This window comes from Nomascus leucogenys, chromosome 11 (genome assembly GCF_006542625.1).
Source record: "Nomascus leucogenys isolate Asia chromosome 11, Asia_NLE_v1, whole genome shotgun sequence".
In the NCBI taxonomy this organism is placed as follows: Eukaryota; Metazoa; Chordata; class Mammalia; order Primates; family Hylobatidae; genus Nomascus; species Nomascus leucogenys.
This window is the reverse complement of record NC_044391.1, coordinates 64,263,481-64,286,573: the sequence shown is the minus strand read 5'-3', so window position 1 is coordinate 64,286,573 and position 23,093 is coordinate 64,263,481. Positions and strand designations below refer to the sequence as shown.

The following is a 23,093-nucleotide window of genomic DNA, read 5'->3' as shown; positions in this document are numbered from 1 at the left end:
CTTCATCCATGGCCCCCAAAAGATATCTCGTTCCTTTTTCATGGCTGCATAGAATTCCATGGTGTATATATACCATGTTTACTTTATCCATTCTGTCATTGATGGGCATTTAGCATTATGAATAATGTGGCACTCTTTCATTATCTTAGTTTGCACTGAAACCATCTATTCTAGTTTAGTCTCTGTCAGCCTGATTTCTTCAAACCATGGTGCTTTCTTAATTGAATTGTGTTATTTGTTACTTATTACTGTTAGCCAGTGAGACGTATAATTTCTTAGCAGTCAAGCTAGACAGACTTTTGGAGATTCTTCAGGCAGTGAGATATTAACGGGCAGTAGAAGATAAGATGGGATTTGTTTTTCTGCTAGAGACAAGTGGTAAGTTACTTGACAAGAGGGATGCATTCTTTTGAGGAGTGTGGAGACAGCTTTTCTCTTCTCAGGTGAGGGCTGCTTGTCCCACATTGCAAATTATATCCAGTGCTGCTACACCAGGTATCATAGTCAGCCTTTCCCAGAATAGGATGCCACGTATGGACAAGGAAAGCATCTCTTGCTGAAGCTTTGTTCATTATCACTTCCCCCACCCCAGCTTTACTGATGTATAATTGATTGATAAAAACTGTATATATTCAAGGTATACATCATGATGATTGATATATGTATACATGTGAAATGATTACCACAATTAAATTAATTAACACATCATCACTTCATAGAGTGATGTGTGTGCTGACAACACATAAAAGCTATTCTCTTAGCAAATTTCCATTAAATAAGACAGTATTATTAATTATAGTCACTATGCTGTACGTTCAATTCCCAGACGTTATTCATCCTATAACTAAAAGTTTGTATGTTTGACCAGCATCTCCTCATTTCCCTCACTCCCTAGCTCCTTTGTGAAGCTTAGTTCTTATCCTTTCTAGTTTTCTCCTGTGGACAGACATTTGGGTTGTTTCTAGGTTTGACTATTATGAATAAAAGTGCTATAAACATTCTTTGAAATATTTTTTAATTGTGGTAAAACAAACAAACAAACAAAAAAAGGTGGCCAGGTGCGGTGGCTCACGCCTGTAATCCCAGCACTTTGGGAGGCCGAGGTGGGCAGATCATGAGGTCACGATATCGATACCAGCCTGACCAACATGGTGAAACCCCATCTCTACTAAAAATACAAAAATTAGCTGGGCGTGGTGGTGCACGCCTGTTATCCCAGCTACTTGGGAGGCCGAGGCAGGAGAATTGCTTGAACCCAAGAAGCAGAGGTTGCAGTGAGCCGAGATCGCACCACTGCACTCCAGCCTGGTGATGGAGTGAGATTCCACCTCAAAAAAAAAAAAAAAGGTAACATGAGATTTGCCATCTTAACCCTTTTTACATGTACACTTCAGTAGTGTTAAGTATATTCACATTGTTATGCAACAGATCTCCAGGACTTTTTCATCTTGCAAACTGAGACTATATCCATTCACAACTCCCCATTTTCCCTTTTCTCTGTCCCCTGGTAACCACCAGTATACTTTTTGTTTCAGTGAATTTTACTATTTTAAGTATCTCATTTAAGTAAAATCATACAGGATTTTTAAAAAACTGGCTTATTTCACTTAGCATAATGACTTCAAGTTTCATTCATGTTGTCATATGTGACAGCATGTCCTTCCTTTTTTGTTGTTGTTGTTTTTGTTTGTTTGTTTTAGAGGTGGAGTCTCATTCTTACCCAAGCTGGAGTGCAGTGGTATATCATAGCTCACTGTAGCCTCAAACTTGGAGGCTCAAGTGATCCTCCCATCTCAGCCTCTAGAGTGGCTGGAACTACAGGTGCATGCCACCACGCATGCCTTCCTTCCTCTTTTATACTGAATAATATTTCACTGTATGTGTATACTACATTTTGTTTATTCATTCCTTTGTCAATGGACATTTGGGTTGCTTCTACTTCTTAGCTATTGTAAATAATACTGCAATGAACATGGGTGTACAAATAGCTCTTCAAGACCCTGCTTTCATTGTTTTTGGATATTTACCCCAGTAGGATTGCTGGATCATATGGTAGTTTTATTTTTATTTCTTAAGGAACGTCCATATTGTTTTCCATAGTGGTTATACCATTTTACAACCCTACCAACGGTGCATAAGGTTTCCAACTTCTCCACATACTTGTCAACATTTGTTATTCTCTCTTTCTCTCTGTTTCTGTGTGTGCGTTTAATAGTAGTCATTCTTATGAGTGTGAAGTGATATTGTGGTTTTGATTTGCATTTCTTTAATAATTAATTGTGCTGAGCATCTTTTCATATGTGTGTTGATAATTTGTATAATGCATTTGGGAAAGTGTTTATGCAAGTCTTTATTCATTTTTAATCAGGTTATTTGTTTTCCTGTTGTTGAATTGTAGGAAATTTTTTAATATTCTAGATATTAATTCCTTATCAGATATATAGTTTGTAAATATTTTCTCCTAATCCATAGGCTGCTTTTTTGCTTTGTTGATTGTGTCCTTTGAACAATAATTTTTTAAGTTTGATGTATTCCCATTTGTCTGTTTTTGCTTTTGTTGCCTGGGCTTTTGATGCCATATCCAATAAATCACTGCCAAATCCAACATTATGAAACACTTTCTCTATGTTTTCTTCTATGAGTTTTAATATTTTGGGTCTTTTAGATTTGTAACTCATTTTGAGTTAGTCTTTGTATATTGAGTGGTCTTGGCACTCTTTTTTGTTTTTTTCTGAGACGGAGTCTGGCTCTGTCGCCCAGGCTGCAGTGCAGTGGCGCGATGTCGGCTCACTGCAAGCTCCGCCTCCTGGGTTCACGCCATTCTCCTGCCTCAGCTTCCCGAATAGCTGGGACTACAGGCGCCTGCCACCACGCCCGCCTAATATTTTTGTATTTTTAGTAGAGACAGGGTTTCACTGTGTTAGCCAGGGTGGTCTCGATATCCTGACCTCGTGATCCGCCCGCCTCGGCCTCCCAAAGTGCTGGGATTACAGGCGTGAGCCACTGCGCCCGGCCGTCTTGGCACTCTTGTCAAAAATCATTTGATCATATACATAAGGGTTTGTATCTGGGGTCTCTATTGTAGTTCTTCAGTCTATATATTTGTTTTGCTATGAACTTATACCAGTTTTCTTGTGAGCATGTTTTCCTTCTCTTAGATAAATACCTAGGGGTGGAACTGCAGTGTCATAGGGTAGATGCATGTCTAATTTAAAATTTGCCAGACTGGTTTTCAAAGTCATCGTACCACTAGGTATTATTGCTCTTTGTAATTTTAGTCATTCTGGTAGGTAGAATCATATTTTTTTTGTCTCTTGGTTGAATTGGTATTGAAGCACCTGAAGATACCTGAAATTTTATCTTTACTATGTTGTTAATTTATTTTTTGCCTCTTTCAACTAGAGTGTAAGCTTTATTAGGTGCTATTTTCTCTTCAATATCTAAATGTTTCCTGATATGGATTAGACATGCAATGTTTCTTTAAAATTAACAAATAAATCAAAGCATAAATATTTATCTTTTCCTTGATTAAGATTTCTATATATCGGGTATATCTGGGATCTCCTCTAGGGTCCAGTAATTGGTGATGGATACTTTAGTGGCTAAGTCACTTCAGGAGAAAATGGCAGGAAAAAGTTTTAGGACTGCACAATTTGTCAAATTTCCAGAATTTCCCACTGAGATAAATTTTAAAACCTAGGAACATAGCAATATTAAAAGCTAGATGTTTTTAGGAATTAGAAAAAGAAGTTCATAGACACTTTTCAAAAGAAGACATACAGGTAGCCAACAAACATATGAAGAAATGCCCAACGTCACTAATCATTAGGGAAATGCACATCAGAACCATGATGAGACACCATCTCACATCAGTCAGAATGGCTATTACTAAAAAATAAAAAAAATAGATGCCGATGAGGTTGTGGAGAAAGGGGAATGTTTACACACTGCTGGCGGGAGTGTAAATTAGCTCAGCCATTTTGGAAAGCAGTGTGGCAGTTCCTCAAAGAACTAAAAACAGAATTACCATTCATCCCAGCAATCCCATTATTGGGCATATACCCAAAGGAATATAAATTGTTCTATAAAGACACATGCATGCGTATGTTCACTGCAGCACTATTTAAAGTAACAAAGACATGGAACCAACCTAAATGCCCATCAGTGGTAGACTAGATAAAGAAAATGGTGGTGCATATATACCATGGAATATTATGTAGTCATAAAAAGAATAAGATCATGTTCTTTTCAACAACATGGATGGAGCTAGAGACCATTATCCTTAGCAAACTAATGCAGGAACAGAAAACCAAATACTGCATGTTCTCACTTGTATGTGGGAGCTAAATAACAAGAATACATAGACACAACAAGTAAAAGACACCTGGGCCTACTTGAGGGTGGATGGTGGGAGGAGGGAGAGGATCAGAAAAAACAAATATGGGATAACATGCCTAGTACCTGGGTAAGAAATAATCTGTGCACCAAACTCCCATGACACGAGTTTATCTGCAGAACAAACCTGCACATGTATGCCTGAACCTAAAATAAAAGCTAAATAGAAAAAAAAGAATAAGACAAATAAAATTTTTTATATTAATTAAAAAAATTCATCTGTGGAAACTTAATGTCTAAAGCGTTCCATTTCTTTCTTACGGCCATAGGATTATATTTGTACTTAAAATGAATTATTTTAATAATAATGAAATACGTTTTTATATTTATATCTAATTCTTATAATACAGCCATGTCTTGGTTATTGATTATTTTGGTATTGATTATTTGGTTTATAAACTATCCAGGACCTTTATTTCTTCTCGCTTGACTCCTTTTTTTCTATTGAAAATACCACCACCAAACAATTGGCAGAAAAATTAGCCAAGAAAAAGAGGAAGAAGTAAAGAGGAAAGGAGAGGAACAAAATGAAGGGGAGAGAAACAGGACAAGCACCTGTGCAGCCTATGAATTTTTTTTCCATTAGGGCAATTAATTAAGATTTAAATGCATAGACATAAATGTGTAAGTTTCTGTAAGTGCGTAGGACTTAAATGCATATTACTTCACTGTACTAATCTTTAATATTCAATTATTTTTCATGCAGTATTTATATATAAGCGAACATAATAAATCAGGTATTTTATATAATCAAGTATTAAAAAATTTATAGGAAGATTTGCCTTTCTGAATTCAATAGATTCACCCACATATTGTTATTTTACTTAATTTTCTGTTGTTCTTGGTGCTTTTCATATGTAGTATAAAGTTTGTTTTGTTCTATATTTTATAAAGTTTCACCGTACAAAATGTTACTACTCTGTAATGAGCTTAAATGTCACTGTTGACTTGAAAACCTAATTTACATACTGAGAAAAACATAAGAAGTCCTGGATATTTTTATTTTCTACTTGGTAGTTAATAAATACTTTTGAATAGTCATACCTTTTCAAATATGACTTAGATAAAATTTCTTGTTAGTAAAATCTAAGAAAATGTGAACTTTTGCAAACTTTTTATTACTATAAAAAGCAATCTTCGTGATAATTCTGTACAATACTATTTTAAATAATAATTTCTCTTTGTCCTTTTATTTTCACATTGGGAACAGGTATGTAAGTATTAAATATTTTTGGCTGTTCTATTTTTTGCGATATTTTTGGTCACATCCAATTTAATGGCTCTGCATTATATTCTTTTTTTCTCCCTAGAAAGTCAAATAAAGGAAACCAGTTTACCCTTTCATACCTACGGCAACATGAATGAAGATCTTAATGTAATGAAAGAAAGAGTTTTAGGACACACATCAAAAAATGTACCATTGAAAGATGAAAGAAGTCAATTACATTCCAGGAAAAAACGTCTTATATCATATCCAAGATACGTTGAAATTATGGTTACAGCTGATGCTAAAGTGGTTTCTGCTCATGGATCGAATTTGCAAAACTATATACTGACTCTAATGTCAATTGTAAGTAAACTTAATATGATTTTTATATTTCCTAAAATGTTTAGCTTAATGAAATTTTTTCATGTCTAATTAAATTTTTTTCCCAAACTCTTTAGATGTAATTTTGTATCTAGGTTTAAGCCAAAAATAAGATTTCATTGAAGTTTAGTTTAGATAGAGGTATAGCAAGTATCCTATTCTGTTACTTGGACACCTTTCTAAAACATTTAAAAATCCCCAAAACCGCTTATAGAAAATGCTTGTATTATTCTTTACTTCATCACATGAATGGCTTCTGCCCTCTAGTGACAGGACTATCCTAGTTGCATTGATCTTTTTGCTCTTTGAATCTGAATTTTAAAACCTTGCCCTATTTCTGCACAGACGGGAGAAGATACTATTTTTATTATGGCTATATTCTCCAAATCAGAAATTTGGACGCATAATATTTTAAGTTATGCATGTATTTATGGCAACAAAGGGATAGGCTATTACTAATAGAACAGTCCTAACAAATTTGGAGTATAAGGTCACAATATCTCTAAGGGTCCTTGATCTGATGTTATTATCTTTGTCAAGTAGTGCTAGTACCCATAGAACTGAATTCTAGAGCTAGTGAAGGGTGTCAATCCTGTGTTAGTGGCATCACCCTTCATCCTTATGTGTATTTGTGTGTGTGTGTGTGTGTGTATCGCCCTCCACCACCCTGGGACATTGCTGAATTAGGCCTGTTATTTTAGAGTAATCACTAAGGGTAGCCCTTTTCGTGCTAGTTTAGTTGATGAATTATTGGCCAGGTGTGGTGGCTCACACTTGTAATCCCAGCACTTTGGGAGGCTGAGGCGGGAGGATCATCTGAGGTCAGAAGTTCGAGACCAGCCTAGCCAACATAGTGAAACCTCATCTCTACTAAAAATACAAAAAATTAGCCAGGCATGGTGGTGAGTGCCTGTAATCCCAGCTACTCGGGAGGCTGTGGCAGGAGATTCGCTTGAACCTGGGAGGCAGAGGTTGCAGTGAGCCAAGATCGTGCCATTGCACTCCAGCCTGGGCAACAAGAGTGAAACTATGACTCAAAAAAAAAAAAAAAAAAAAAAAAGAAGAAGAATTACATAGCCACCTATTTGTAGATTCAGGGTATTTGGAACATATCTCATTGCTGGAAGTACTTCTATTCACATATAGGGAATTCAGGCCCACTTGGTTGAAAAGACTTAGCAAGGGCATATCTATAGGACATTGTAAATTTCCCTTGGCTGCATCCCAGTTCATTGTGACATGAAGATCATAAGATACAGTCATTTTTCTAAAATGACTGTAAAATTATTTGCTTAATTTTCTGTTGTTCTTGGTGCTTTTCATATGTAGTATAAAGAAAGTTTGTTTTGTTCTATATTTTATAAAGTTTCATCCTACAAAATGTTACTACTTTGTAATGAGATTAAATGTCATTGTTGACTTGAAAACCTAATTTACATACTGAGAAAAACATAAGAAGTCCTGGATATTTTTATTTTCTACTTGGTAGTTAACAAATGCTTTTGAATAGTCATTTTACCTTAAAATGACATTTTTCCTTGAATTCTTATTGTTATACCATAGTCTACATTGCCTAAACACGGTATATGATACAGCATGGGTACTCAATAGTTACTGAAAGAATGAATGGAGACATGGTTAAAGTATTAATAAGAGTAATATTTTTTTCAGAATTCAGTGCATTGTGATAAATAAAAACAGAAATGTATAAAATGATTTTTTGAAATTGTGTAAAATTGACCCTTATTTTGTTTACTTCAATTGAATTTTTTAAATGACAACAGAAGTATAGATAGAAATTTATTCTAATTACTTTTTTTAAATTCTGAATTTGAAGTAAAATTACCTACATGTATTATCTAGATGTATAATTATCTAAATGTTGGTATGGCAAACTCTAAATTATGAAGGGATTCTAATGAAAACTATGGTGTGGAAGATGTCAATTGATATGTACAAGATTGTATCAATTATGTGGAACACTGGGATATACTTTGCAATAGAAAACGGTTAAAGGAGATGACATTCATTAAGAAAGTTGGGGCTTGGCGTAGTGGCTCAGGCCTGTAATCCCACCAATTTGAGAGGCCGAGGCATGCAGATTACCTGGGGTCAGGGGTTCGAGACCAATCTGGCAAACATAGTGAAATCGTGTCTCTACTAAAAATACAAAAATTAGCCAGGCGTGGTGGCACATGCCTGTAATCCCAGCTACTTGGGAGGCTGAGGCTGGAGAATCGCTTGAGCCCAGGAGTCGGAGGTTGCAGTGAGCCGAGATCATGCCACTGCACTCCAGTCTGGCCGAAAGACTGAGACTCTCTCTCAAAAAAAAAAGCAATAAGAAAAGAAAGTTGGGTGGGAGAGATACTGAAGGAAAATACTAGATTTGATAGATTTTAAAACATGGTAAATGACAGATAACTATTGTCAGTGCTTTGGGCATACTGATTAGAAGGAATAAAAGAATAAACACAGGACTAATTTTGGAATAGTTTCATGCATTCTTGGTGACATAACCACCCTCAGAAAGGTTTTGTTATCTATATTTTACACAAAAATCAGTATTGGCCAGGCGCCGTGGCTCATGCCTGTAATCCCAAGACTTTAGGAGGCCAAGGCAGGTGGATCATGAGATCAAGAGATAGAGACCATCCTGGTCAACATGGTGAAACCCAGTCTCTACTGAAAACACAAAAATTAGCTGGGCGTGGTGGCGCGTGCCTATAATCCCAGCTCCCAGCCTCACTCGGGAGGCTGAGGCAGGAGAATCACTTGAACCTGGGAATCAGAGGTTGCAGTGAGCCGAGATCGTGCCACTGCACTGCAGCCTGGTGACACAGCAAGATTCCATCTAAAAAAAAAATAAAATAAAAATAAAAATAAAAATATCGGTATCATCACTGTTAGAAGATATTGTGACATACTTTGAGATAACTAAAGTTCTCCATGGAAGGTTTAAAGCCAGAGTTAATTGAAGGGAATGGAGACAGACCTTTTGACTTCATGGAAAGCAAATCTGCATCTGAGATTGCTTGAAACAACAGACCAATGCATGTACTTATCATTTTCTGGATTTTTAGGCCCAGTAGAAAGAGAGCAGGTTTCTGTTGAAGACAGAATTTTTATAGACACAGTTATCTGGTTTGTGTTAAGCTTTTGTTCTCAGGGAGATAGCTGCAACAGAGTTGAGGAAAGGTGTGCATTCCAAATATAAGTGGGGTAGGAGGAAAAATTAAGGAGGGTAAGTCTCCCTTTTGAGATACTTTGAGTTTTTGTATATGCTTTCTTTCTTCCTAAGAAGCCCAATTTCAGATGACTTCTAAGCTACCTGGGTTTAGTGCTTTTCTTCTCTCTCACTGAAAGAATGTTCAAATAAGGGCATAGGAAAACTAGTAGACCCTATGGTTCTGTACATAAATTGTTGTTTTATTGGTTAAAAAACAGTGATCACAACTATATTTATGGTTGCAAAAATATTAAAGGTGAAAGGGAACTTAAGAGACAGGGTGACAAATTCTCCCTGTTTTACCTGGAACTTGATCAGTTTTGGTATTGAGTCTCATGTCCTTGGAAACCCTTCAGTCCTGAGCAAACTGGGACTGTTGATCACACTATGTAGCGATCAAATCCAGTCCAACTTGTTTTATTGCTACTTGTTAAGTCCATTTCAAAAACCGCTTTAAAGAGGTAAGAGAAATGCTATTTGCACATAAGTGTCCGCAGATATTTCCAGTTTAGGAAGGAGCTGTTCAGGTTTTGCATATTTTTTCCAGTTTTTAGAAGGCACTAACTGCATTTATTCAAACATACACATGGATTATTGGTGATATTCTGTCACGGTAATTTAGGAAAAGGTCAAGACAATGTGACATAGGCTTGGTATATGATAAAGACAAGTTCAAAGTGATGAAAAATAATTTTTGTCTGTTGCGCTCCAGATATAATGGGGGAAATAAGGGAATGCTTTCAGGATTGAGCAAATGGATTATATACACAACGTAGATTACTATCCTTACTCATCCTGCACAAAGTAAACAATTGTGCTATCTTCTTAAACTTTTTCTTTGCTTTCAACAATTTAACGAAATACCTGAGTGCAGTGATGTTGAAGGAAAGAATGTGACTTAATTCACTTTTTAGTTGCACTTAATGTTGTTAGAATAGCCTAGAGACCCTTCTTACTTAAAGGTTTCTGGAATTAACATTAAAATTAGTGGGGAAGAATACACTTGTGATGTATAATATATCTAGTGAAGTAGTGTTTGTGTTAAATGAGCAGAGATACTCAGCTGCTATTCTAAAACCTTCATTCATAGGGAATTTGGGTGACAACACCAGGTTAAAATGGCATTTATATATGCATTATTAAGCTACTAAAATATATCTAAACTAGAGCAGTTTTTTCTTCAGTATATTTACTTTGATACTCAATTTGTTATTTAATAGACCTTAAATATTTACTAAGTATTAAAGACTTCCACACTTCATTGTGTTTGTAAAGGTTTGACTCTATAATATTCACCCTGTTGCAGATTTAATAATGTAAATTTAAGGAGCATCACGTAATCCTAAAGAATTAACCCTTTCATTAAAATATGGTTACTATTATTAGAGGCATATATCAACTAAAAACCCTCATTTGCATTACATTGACTTTATACCATTACTTTCAATTTTGTTAGTTGCTTTTACTGACGTTATTAGGATGGGGAAGATTTTTAACTATATTAAAATAAAAACTAATGATATGCTTTCATATTTCAGGTATAACCCTTTATATTACTTTTCCCTTCAACTTAGTGCTCTGCATATTCTTAATTATTTGCACATATTCGCTTTGTATGTATGTAGAATTTCATCATTTTCCATTTAAAAATGAAAAGATCTTTCCAAAGAAGTAAGGAGTAATGATCTTTGTAAACAAAATTTGTTTGTCAAAATCAGTTTTTTATAGATGACTTTGTACTTCTTAACGAAGGTGGCCTATGAACATACCATATGTGAATGTTTGCTAAAGCTCTATCTCGAAATTGTTTTCAAAATGGTTGGTAAGTTAATGGTGATAGCAATTTGTTTCATGCTTTGTATGAAGTATATTTTACCTAGAATTTTCTTAAAGATTTCAACAGTACAATTCATACCATTTCTTCTTCACCTTTCATTAAATATCCATGAAAGAATAATATTTACTATTTTATGAAACCTATAAACAAGTCAGAACTACTTATGTGAAGGAAACTAACATTTAAGGAATAAAAGATTAAATACATTTTAAGTAGATCAATAAAAATTCGAATACATAGCACTCTAAAATGTAGTGATTAAGGTAATATATTGAAAATATTACAAGGCTTTTAGAATAGGATGATACGTTAGAAATCTGGAATGGAAATTAGTCCTGTGGTATGCTCCATGGTGGGGGGTGCTAAGGACTGTGGTCATATAGTTACATGAAATGCTGTATATAATATCTCTGTCTCATAGATTTAATATATGTATGTGTGTGTGTATGTGTGTTAGCTTATTCAAGATTCCATGAAGATATCTAATTATTTTAGCTCATTTTTCAAACTGTGGAATGATTTTGTTCTTTAAAACAAATGTCTTTCACAACTCTTCCAAACCGCACCTGGTTAATATTAATCCAATATGCAAGGGACATTGTGACTCAAGGGTACCCAGTGCCTCAACATGCATATTAAGGACATCAAGACAAAAAAAAAAGATAAACTCATTTTCCAGGGTTGAACAACTAGCTTGTAGCTACTAATAGAGCTGGAACTAAAGACCAGGTCTGCTGACTGCCTAGGACTTCTCTGAGGCCACGGGCAAGTGAACATAACAGGACAATACCAGTGGCCAGGGGACGTGTTGCAGCAGGGTTTTGAAATGTCTTGAAATGTTTTGTACCAAGAACTAATTGGTACAGAATGCTGAATAAAGATCAGTGCTCTAAAGCCAGAATGTACAGAATGAAAATTGGGTTCTGTTTGCTACCGGCTGCCTAACCTTCAGTGTCTTACTTAACTTCTCTGTATCTTACTGTTCTTATCTGTAAAATGGACACTATAATAGTTCCTATCTCATAAGATTTGTTGTGATAATTAAATGAATTAATACATTTAAACTTGAACACATCTGGCACACAATAAACATTGAATAAATATTTTATGTATCATTTAATATTTACTCATTTATTATTGATAGCAAATGTATCCTCTCATCAAGGCAATCTAATTTGGGGTGGTAGTTTTAGGAAGGAGAGAAGTGCATTGTACATACTGCTTCAAAAATTCTCTGAGTACCAAATGGGCCTTGTGGCTATTCATTGCTTGAATCACAATTTAGCTTTATTGAATAGAGTTGTTCAATAACAGCACCTTCAAACATCTAAATATAGTTAAAGGTATACATATATCCTATATGAGCACTTAAGTTATAAAGGTCAGTAAAACAATAAGAGATACAATTAGAAAAAATGAGCATGATGACATCCTTAATTATTTAATGAAATATACTATTTTAGTGTAAAAGCAAAATATCACTTTCTTTGGGGGAAGTAAAAATTATTTAAATCAAGCCATCTGTTGTTGTATCTTTTACCCCCAGAGGACTGTGAGTTAAGGGCAGAGATTATGCCTTGTTTAGCTCTGTATATTTAGTAAGCAACACAGGGTTTGATGGGCAATAGATATTCGGTAAGTACTAAAACAGATAATAAAGCAATCATGCTTTTGGATATTTTGCTTCCAATTTAGACATACTGTGATAATTAACTTGAAACACATGTACTAGAACTAGCATTATGTATATCTATATCTATATCTGTATTATGCCTTTTCTTCTGAAAAAGCTTTATAAGTAGCAATAAGAACAATAGCCACTGTGATTGATCCCTATGATCCTGGCCCTAATCTAAATACTATTTGCAGACCATCTCACTTAATCCTTATAGTAGCCTAGAACTAGGTTTTATCAAATGGCTGTTAGAATTGGAACCTGTGTCTGTTTGCCTTAAATAACTATGTTTTCTAGCCACTATCCACCTTGCATAACAATTGTTTGCATTATCTTTTCCTTAGTGTTATATTTCAGGATATTTTGCTGTAGTAATATATTTTAAATTATACTATCAGAATATTGGGAATTTTTTTTCCAAATTCTAGCTTGCAGATTTGTCACTTTTAAATAAAGGTGCAGCATCTGTTTCCTTCTGAAACTGGAAATATTTTTGTGATTATATATTTTATAGCTGATATTATAACATCCAGATTTTCATTCATAGTCAAAATACTTGGGACAATGGATGTAGTAGTTAGCCATGTAGACACCTCATAGTGCATATGCTCTTTTTTCTGTGGACTACTGGATATGCATATTATTCTGAGACACAGAAGTCTTCACAGCTGTTTTTCATTTATAGGGGAAAAAGAGCTTTTATAAATACTTTTGAGGTGTATCTTTTACCTTGTAATTTGACTTAGAAAAGCATCCACTTTTAAACTCACAGGATCAAAGGTAACTCCAAAATCATAATTACAGGTGTGCTTTTTTTTCTCCATGGTAGATGTATTTTAAAACATTGCATGTAAAATGAATATATAAATTCAACTGTAAATTCACAGCTCCTATTTTAAAGTGAGAAATACTGCATTGCTAACAGACCTGCTTGAAATCGCCAATCAGCTGACCATCCCTCTCTTAACTTACTGTCAACCCCACTGGGGCTACCTCCACTCTTGCCAAAACATGCTACCACCAGAGCCAAAGTCATCACTATAGGTACAGATGACAAACCTGTAAATATTTGAGGCTGCACAGCTATAACAGTAGTAAAGATGCTGGATTATGTATCTATGCTCATGCTGACCCTACAGTGTCAGCAGCTCTAAAGATGCTTTTGGCTGTAGTTCTGGTAGTAGTCCATTTGGCACAAGAGGCATTGGCAGCAGTCATGTTATATGCTGTGGTGAAGCAGCTTTGTCTGATAGAGTGAGGGCTCCGGTAGTGATACTTCTAACAAACTGTAAGCTCCACAAGGTCAGGGCCTTTGTCCTCTTATCTATATCTGCTTCTCTAGCTAACAAAGCAGCGAGTAGATACTGAACATTTCTTTATTAAACAATTGAGGGAAGTAGCACACCCTGGAGCAATTGCTGCCTTGACTTAGGCAGTGGCCAACAAAAAGGTGATTTAGGGTTTAGAAGCAGTTTTCATTGCACAGGTAGCCCAGATCCAGAGTGGGATATGCCTCTAATTAAGTACCAGGCAGAGGCATTGGCCATGGAAGACACTCCTACTGCAGTGGCAACCTCTATAATGGCTACAAGAAGAGAATATGAATTAGAGAATGGGATGGCACCTTGATCATGAATCGTAAATGAGCCCATGTAGAGCCCATTCAGAGTGCCTAACATTCTCCAATCCTGGAAAATTGAGGACCAGGTTGTGACTCATGACCTCTTCTAGGGCTGTTTGTATGATTCTAGATGGATTTGCCTCTATGGATTCTGATGATGCTAAACTTTAAAAATAATAACCATATTTGGAGTTGGAAATATGCAACTGTGGCCGAAAGATTAGGTGAACTATCAGAAAAGAGTAGGTAAAACTTACATATTTTTATGGAATACTGTAGTCATGTAAATTGTGGATTATGACACAGAATGAAGTGAATTTCTTGCTGAATCATCCATAATAGCAGTTCCAAACTCTAACGTGTTCAGATCACTTGACATCTTGTTAAAGTGCAGACTCTGAATCATTAATCCAGGGTGGGGCCTAAGATTCTGTTTCATATCAGCTTTAGGTTATGTGGATGCTACTGATCCATGGATCAGTCTCAGTAGCAAGGTTTAAGATACCCAAATTTTGAGAATCTTTAAGATGCCTGGGTCTCAATCCTGCAGATTCTGATTTATTTGGTAAGGGACGTGGTCTGAACATGAGGATTTGTTAAAGCGCTTTAAGAGATTCCAAGATTCCTACGTGTAGTGCAATTGGAGAATTGATATTCTGTGACTGATTTCAACTTACTTTTGAGAAGAAATATTCATTTTAAACGACTAATCCTACATTTTTTTTAACATGCAGGTTGCAACAATCTACAAAGATCCAAGTATTGGAAATTTTATACACATAGTAGTGGTAAAATTAGTTATGATTCACAGCGAGGAGGTAAGAAACAGGTCTAAAATTAGTAACCTTAGTTGTAGTAAGCTTTTAGTTACAATACATAGAGATTATGGAACTCTTATTAGAAATGAGATATTTTTAAAATTTTTAAAGACTTGATTTGAGAAGGAATGAGATTACCCTTATGCATTGTGATGGAAATAAAATAGAATGACAACGGTGTTTAACTGAGCAAAGGAAGTAACAAAAGTGAATAAACAATTCAAAAATAAAAGATTAAAAACCTTAGTATTCATTTTTATAATCCTAATGTCAGAGGATTTAGAATATAGTCATTTTTAAAAGTTTTTTTCCTAAATATTGGATGGTTATGTTAAGAAGATCTAATTAGATTCAGTTTTGATCATAATGTTTTAGATATTGCTAAAATACATTATAGTTAATATATGAAGAAGAGATGCTGTCACTCCTTCATTTGCCTGTGAGAATGCTATTTGATAAATTGTGCAGACGCTGATAAACTTGGAAGGAAAAGAGGACATTAATATTTTGACATAGTATTGCATTGCTTATTTTGCATAGGAAGGACCAGTCATTAATTTTGATGGTGCTACCACATTAAAGAACTTTTGTTCATGGCAACAATCTCAGAACGACCTTGATGATGTTCACCCTTCCCACCATGACGCTGCTGTTCTTATCACTAGGTATGATTATAGAAATAACCCTTCGCATACAATCCTTTACTCTTCCCTCCTGCATGACTGATACTTCTTCTTAATTCTTTGTTAATAATACACAGAAGTGTTCTATAAGGATTTGTATTACAAAAGAAACTATCGAATAAAAGCATTCTTCTATTCTTTCAAACCAGAATACTAGTTAGTTCTCTAGGAAATTAGCAATGTCAGGTTGCTGAGTAATGGTTTGATCTAAACAAAGCAATTTCCTTAAGATATTAGTGACAGAATGAGAGAATTAAGAAATTAACATAGTTATGGAACTGAGAGCAGGTTTTGTTCATTCCCTTCTTGGTATTTCAGTTGCTTGGAAAGAAGAGCAACTTTGTTCTTCTTTCATTTGTCCCCTTTTTGGACTCCCTTTGCTTTTAAAAATCTGTTTATCTGTTCCTTGTTTTGATGCTTAATGCCTGACTTAATTACCAGGCTACCTTTGCTAGGGTTGTTCTCAAACCTACTTATTTATATGAAAAACAGCTTCTGCTGTTATAAAATTATTATTTATTTTACAAGCAATGCTATACATTGTTAATTTACACCTTTCTTTCAGGAACAGTGATACTACCAGAATATATAAACCCTAGGTTTGATATTTGGTTGACTAACCAAAGAAATCCTTTATTTAGGCATCAAACTCAAGGAAATCTCAGCTTTCTAGAATCCTGAAATGAAAAACTTCAGCCAATGTAAAATAGCTAACATGTGGTTCATGTACAGTTATGTGTTGCTTAATGATGGGGACACATTCCAAGAAATGCATCATTAGGCGATTTAGCCTTTATGCAAACATAATAGAGTGTACTTATGCAAACCTGGATGGTGTAGCCTACTACACACCAAGGCAATATGGTATAGCCTACTGGCCCTAGGCTACAAATCTGTACAGTGTGTTACTATACTGAATGCTACAGGCATTTGTAACACAATGGTAAGCATTTGTGTATCTAAACCTATCTAAACATAGAAAAGGTACAGTGTAAATATGGTATTATAATCTTATAGGACCGATGTCATATATGCAGTCCGTTGTTGACTGAAACATGTTATGCAGTGCATGACTGTACTTTAATCTCTTTTCAAAACTAAAGTAGAATTGATTTAATTTTATACATAGTATTATGTTATATATAGTCCATGGTTCTTCCTTGAATTGTAGTTAAAAGCCAAGCAGGAGATATTGGAGATAGCAGATTAAATATGGGAGGAAGAAAGGGCTATAAGAAAGAAGTGATAAGAAAGGAGACATGAGAACTGTCAGATTGAATGGCCATGGACTAAGTAATGCAGAAGCAAAAAAAATTTAGCAACTTGGTAACATCTGAGAACACCATTATTTTGCATGAGAGAATGATAACTGAAGCTCATGATGACATTGAATCATCATGAGGGTAAACTATATTACATACACTGTGTAAGTAAAGGCAGAGACATTAAAAATAGAAAGTTTTTCATTGAACTTGGTTAATGATTCAACTATTTACAACACTGATTTTATAGTACGTATTGCTTATTGATGTGGACAGATGGTGCATTACTCTAGGTTTAGACTTTTTGAGAGGTTAATATGAACTAGATTTTAGAAGTTAGTTTGTGGTAGTAGTCATGTCATAGTTAAAGCTTCTTTATTTTTATTTTGGCTTGTTGCAAAAATATTTTCCAAAAATGCTTCAAAATAAATCTTTTATTTTAAGGGAAGACATTTGTTCATCTAAAGAGAAATGTAACATGTTAGGTAAGTTATTTTGTCAATTAAGTTTAGCTTATGTAATTGTTTACTGAATTATTTAAAATAATGTTTAGGCTATTTTCCATTTATTTCACATTTTAGTAATTTTGATTAATTATCTTGGTAAATTATTACACTTGTCACTTATTTCATTCTGCTGCTGTAAATTTTACAAAATGATAAGAACTAACATTTATTTGCAAATTACTAAATATCAAATGCTGTGCATGAGAAATAATACATAATCACCTATACGCCAGTTTAAAGGGAAATAATAAAATGAATAGCCATGAATTCACCATTAGATTTAAGTTAGAACTTTGCCACTACTATTGCGTGGTCTATGCTCAGTCATTTTCCATCGCTCTACTTTTCCCCATGAGGTAGCCAATAGCATGAATTTTGTATTTACCAATTCCTTCTGTCTCTTGAAAAATAGTTTTATTACATATATATGTTCCTAAACAAAAACTATTTGCTTTTATTACATATATATGTGTTCCTAAACAAAAATCACTTTTGCTTATTTCTGAATTCTATAGTCAAAGTTCATGCATTTTCACTGTTATATATTTCTTCTACAGTTTATATATCTATATCATATTAGTGTGTATTTGGGCTGATTCTACTTTTTTTGTGTCATGAACTTCACTGGAAGAGCTAGGGTATATCCCTAGGATTAAGATGCCTGTGACATTAAGTGAGCTAATATCCACATTTATAAGTTATAGCAAATTATTTTCTAAAGTGGTTATACCAATTTTTACATTTATATGTTATAGCAAATTATTTTCTAAAGTGGTTATACCAATTTTTACATTTATCAATAAACATTCCTTTTGATTATATCTTTATAAATACTGGGTATCTTCAGATTTCTCATTTTTTTAGTATAAATGTAATATATTTTATTACCATTAGGATTTTCTTTTCACTGATTGCTAATGAATTCAAGCATCTTTTCATATATTTGTATTTCTTTTTCTGTAAGGAATGAAATAAATGAAAGAAACATTGCCCATATTTGTGGTGTGGTATTTGTTGCTTTCTTACTGCTTTTCAGGTATTCTTGATAACTTCCTGACACCAAATCCTTTGTGGTTTATACATATTACAAACATCTTTTAGCAGTTTGTTGGTTTGTTTTCATTCTTTTATGTGTGAAAATATAAAATGTAGCTGAATTTATAAACCTATCCTTTTAGAGTTAGTTTTTTTGTTTCTTCTTTAAGAAACCATTGTGTAACTCAAGGTCTAAACATATCATTCTGTTTTCTTGTAAATATTTTAAAATTTGTCCTTTAACATAAATCTCTAATCCACTGGGGTAATTTTTTTGATATCATATTAGGTAGAGATTTAGTTTTATTCCTTTAAAAAATTCAAATAAATATCCTTTATTAAAGAAAAAAAGGAATATTATTAAGCACCAAAACTGTATGCTGTTACATTGCATGTACAATAAGTGAAAGGTGATTGCAGTATTTGGTGTACTGGTACTTAACTCTGAAGTTATGTATAACAAATAGGAAACACAAAGCAATACAATATAGTAATTACAATGTAGAAAAGTTGCACTAAAGAGCCAAAGGCAACAGTCAAAACAATTATTGGAGATTTCATAGTATTGCTATAAATGTTTGTTTAGTTTTTTCTTTATACTTTTAATACATTAGAATGTTAAGTATATTTAAGTATTGTAAATTTGCAAGAGTAGGCACTTACAATACACTATGTGCCTTGTTTATTTAACGTAATGGTGTTAAAGCCATCCTTATAAGCCAAGCCCAATGTGCTGCTCTTTTGCTTCTACCTTTATAATATTGTACAAAGCTAGTAAATGGTGAATGCCAATAAAATTTTCATTTACCCGGAAATGCTACAAAACATGTCAGTCTCCTTAGCTTGAATGGGTATTATTCATGCAAAATGATGTGTAGTCTTGAAGTTTTCATAAACTCATTATTTCACACTTGGCAAGACATGCAATACAGTGAGAAATTCAACAAGGCAGTGGAAATTCTATCAAAGAAGTTCGAAGTCACTGTGTGGGTTGCATCATCTACTCCCACAGATAAAGGGAAAATGCCACTTGTGATTATGGAGACTTCTTAAAACCAATATAATTAATATTTGGAAAAGCTGGAATAACTTGTTATACCCCTTGATGGTTAACCACATAACACATAAGTTAAAAAAAAAAAGCCAAAGATTTTCCTTGGTAAACCTGAACTCTATAACCACATCCATACCTTTTGTTTTCATCTAAACATTACTTTTTAACATCTTTCCTTCCCTCGCTCAACTCCCCAAATCGAACCACTCTGAAAAATCAGTTGTACCTGATTTAAAAACAACAACAACACAAAAACAAAAAAACTCTTCTAACCCTCAAAATAAACAACTGCTTTGAAGTTCACTGTGAAATTACATTCATAATCCTTTTTTATTTGAATAACCAATTCCCCAAACTATACATTGAATAATTCCTCTCTTTTTCTTAGAATCTGCAATGTCATATATAAAATTTCGGTATGCACTTGAGTCTGCAACATCATGCCACCATTTTATGGAACCATACTTGCTATTTATCCACGCATCAGTTCCATAATATTTTCATTTTTATAGTTCTATAATAAATAGTAATCAGTGGGGTGTATACCACCAGCTTCTTTTCTTCAAGAATATTTTGGCTATTTTTGGACTTTTGTTCATCTGTGGAAGTTTTGGAATCAGCATGTCAAGCTCTCAAAACATTTATCTGTCCGTTAAGTAAGTTAAAATGTCATTCAATAATAAATTATTTTCTTTCAATGTGTTATGTACAACTTTTGCTAGACTTTAATTTTTTAATTTATTAATTTTTTTATTTCAATAGCTTCGCGTGTGCAAGTGGTTTTTGGTTACATAGATTAATTATATAGTGGTGAAGTCTTAAGATTTTAGTGCACCCATCACTTGAGTAGTGTATATTGTACCTAATAGGTAGTTTTTCACTCCTCACCCCCTGCCACCCTCCCACCCTTCCCTCTTCCGAGCTTCCAGTGTCCATTGTACCACTCTGTATGCCTTTGCATACCCATAGCTTAGTTTCCACTCATAAGTGAGAACATGCAGTATTTGGTTTTTGATTCTTGAGTAACTTCACTTAGAATAATGCCTCCAGTTCCATCCAAATCGCTGCAAAAGACATTATTTCATTCTTTTTGTGTGTGTGTCTGAGTAGTAATCCATGGCATATACATACCACATTTTCTTTGCCCACTCATCAGTTGATGGATACTTAGGTATTTTTGCAGTCGTGAATTGTGCTGAGATAGCATATGTGTGCAGGTGTCTTTTTGATATACTGACTTTTGTTCCTTTGGGTAAATACCCAGTAGTGGGATTACTGGATCAAATGGTAGATCTGTTTTTAGTTCTTTGAGAAATCTGCATACTATTTTCCACAGAGGTTATACTAACTTACATTCTTATCAGCAGTGTACTATCATTTCTTTTTTACCACATCTATGCTAATATCTATTGTTGTTTGACTTTATAATAATGGCCTTTCTGGTTGGGGTAAGATGGTACCTCATTGTAGTTTTAATTTGCATTTTCCTGATGATTAGTAATGTTGAGCATTTTTTCATATGTTTGTTGGCCAATTGTATATCTCCTTTGAGAAATATCTGTTCATGTCCTTTGCTCACTTTTTAATGGGATTATTTGTTTTCTTGCCTATTTGTTTGAGTTTCTTGTAGATTCTGGATATTAGTCCTTTGTCACATGCACCGTTTGCAAATATTTCCTCCCACTCTGCATTGTCTTTTTACTCTGATGATTATTTCTTTTGCTGTGCAGAAGCTTTTGAATTTAATCAGGTTCCATTTATTTATTTTTGTTTTTGTTGCAATTGCTTTTGGGGTCTTAATCATAAATTCTTTGCCTAGGCCAATGTCCAGAAGAGTTTTTCCTAAGTTTTCTTCTAGAATTTTTATGGTTTCAAGTCTTAGATTTAAGTATTTAATCCATCTTGAGTTGATTTTTGTATAAGGTGAAAGATAGGGATCCAGTTTCATTCTTCTACATGTGGCTATCCAACTTTCCCACCACCATTTATTAAATAGGGTATTCTTTCTCCAATTTATGTTTTTGTATGCTTTGTCAAAAATCAGTTAGTTGTAAGTATTTGGCTTTATTTGTGGGTTTTCTATTCTGTTCCATTGATCTGTATGTCTGCTTTTATACCAGTACCATACTGTTTGGTTACTATAGCCTTGTAGTATAGTTTGAAGTTGGGTATGTGTTGCTTCCAGGTTTATTCTTTTTGCTTAGGATTGCCTTAGCTACTGGGTTCCTGTTTGGTTCTATATGAATTTTATAATTGTTGCTTTATAATTCTTTGAAAAATGATACTGATATTTCGATAGAAATGCACTGAATCTGTAGATTTTTTTGGCAATATGGTCATTTTCAATGATATTGATTTTTCCAGTCCACGAGCATGGGATGTATTTCTGTTTGTTTCATTTATTACTCATCTATGTTTTCTTTCAGCAGTGTTTTTAGTTCTCCTTGTTGCAATTTTCCACCTCCTTGGTTAAGTGTATTCCTAGATATTTTATTTTATTTTTTTGCAGCTGTTGTAAAAGGGATTGAGTTCTTGATTTGATTCTCTGCTTGGTTGTTTTTGGTCTATAGCAGTGATACTGATTTGTGTATGTTGATTTGGGAACCTAAGACTTTACTGAATTCATTTATCAGATCTAGGAGTCTTTTGGAGGAGTCTGTAAGATGGTTTAGGTATACGATCGTATAATCAGTGAACAGAGATAGTTTGACTTCCTCTTTTCCAATTTGGATGCCCTTTATTTCTTTCTCTTGCCTGATTGCTCTGGCTAAGATTTCTAGTAATATGTTGAATAGAAGTGGTGAAAGTAGGCATCTTTGTCTTGTTCCACTTCTCAGGGAGAATGCTTTCAGCTTTTCCCTGTTCAGTATGATTGTGGCTGTGGGTTTGTCATATATGGCTTTTATTATTTTGAGATATGTTCTTTCTATGCCTAGTTTGAGGATTTTTATCATAAAGCGATGTTGGATTTTATCAAGTTCTTTTTCTGAATCTATTGATATGATCATATAGTTCTTGTTTTTAATTCTCTTTATGTGATGAATCACATTTATTGACTTGTTTATGTTGAACCATCCCTGCATTCTTAGAATTAAACTTCTTTGATCATGGTGCATTATTTTTTCAATGCACTCTTCAGTTTTCTAGTATTTTGTTAAGTATTTTTCTACCTATATTCATCAGGGATATTGTTCAGTAGTGGTTTTGTTGTTGTTGTTGCTTTTTTTTTGGGCTATGTCCTTTCTTGACTGGTATCAGGGAAATACTGGCTTTATAAAATTAGTTAAGGAGGATTCCCTCCTCCATCTTTTGGAATAGTTTTAGTAGAATTGATACTAATTCTTGTTTGAATGACTGATCGAATTCAGTAGTGAATCTCTCTGGCCCTGGGGT

At 34.2% G+C, this 23,093-nt stretch overlaps 1 protein-coding gene across 1 annotated transcript in view; it reads left to right on the top strand.

The window, feature by feature from the left end:
* The window catches only part of ADAMTS20 (ADAM metallopeptidase with thrombospondin type 1 motif 20), a 198,429-nt gene that overhangs the window by 46,153 nt on the left and 129,183 nt on the right, over window positions 1–23,093 (top strand). The window contains exons 4-7 of the mRNA XM_003252282.2: window positions 5,706–5,965; window positions 15,077–15,160; window positions 15,701–15,825; window positions 17,550–17,590. Coding sequence (XP_003252330.2) covers window positions 5,706–5,965; window positions 15,077–15,160; window positions 15,701–15,825; window positions 17,550–17,590 — 510 coding nt within the window. The remainder of the gene's footprint in view (window positions 1–5,705; window positions 5,966–15,076; window positions 15,161–15,700; window positions 15,826–17,549; window positions 17,591–23,093) is intronic.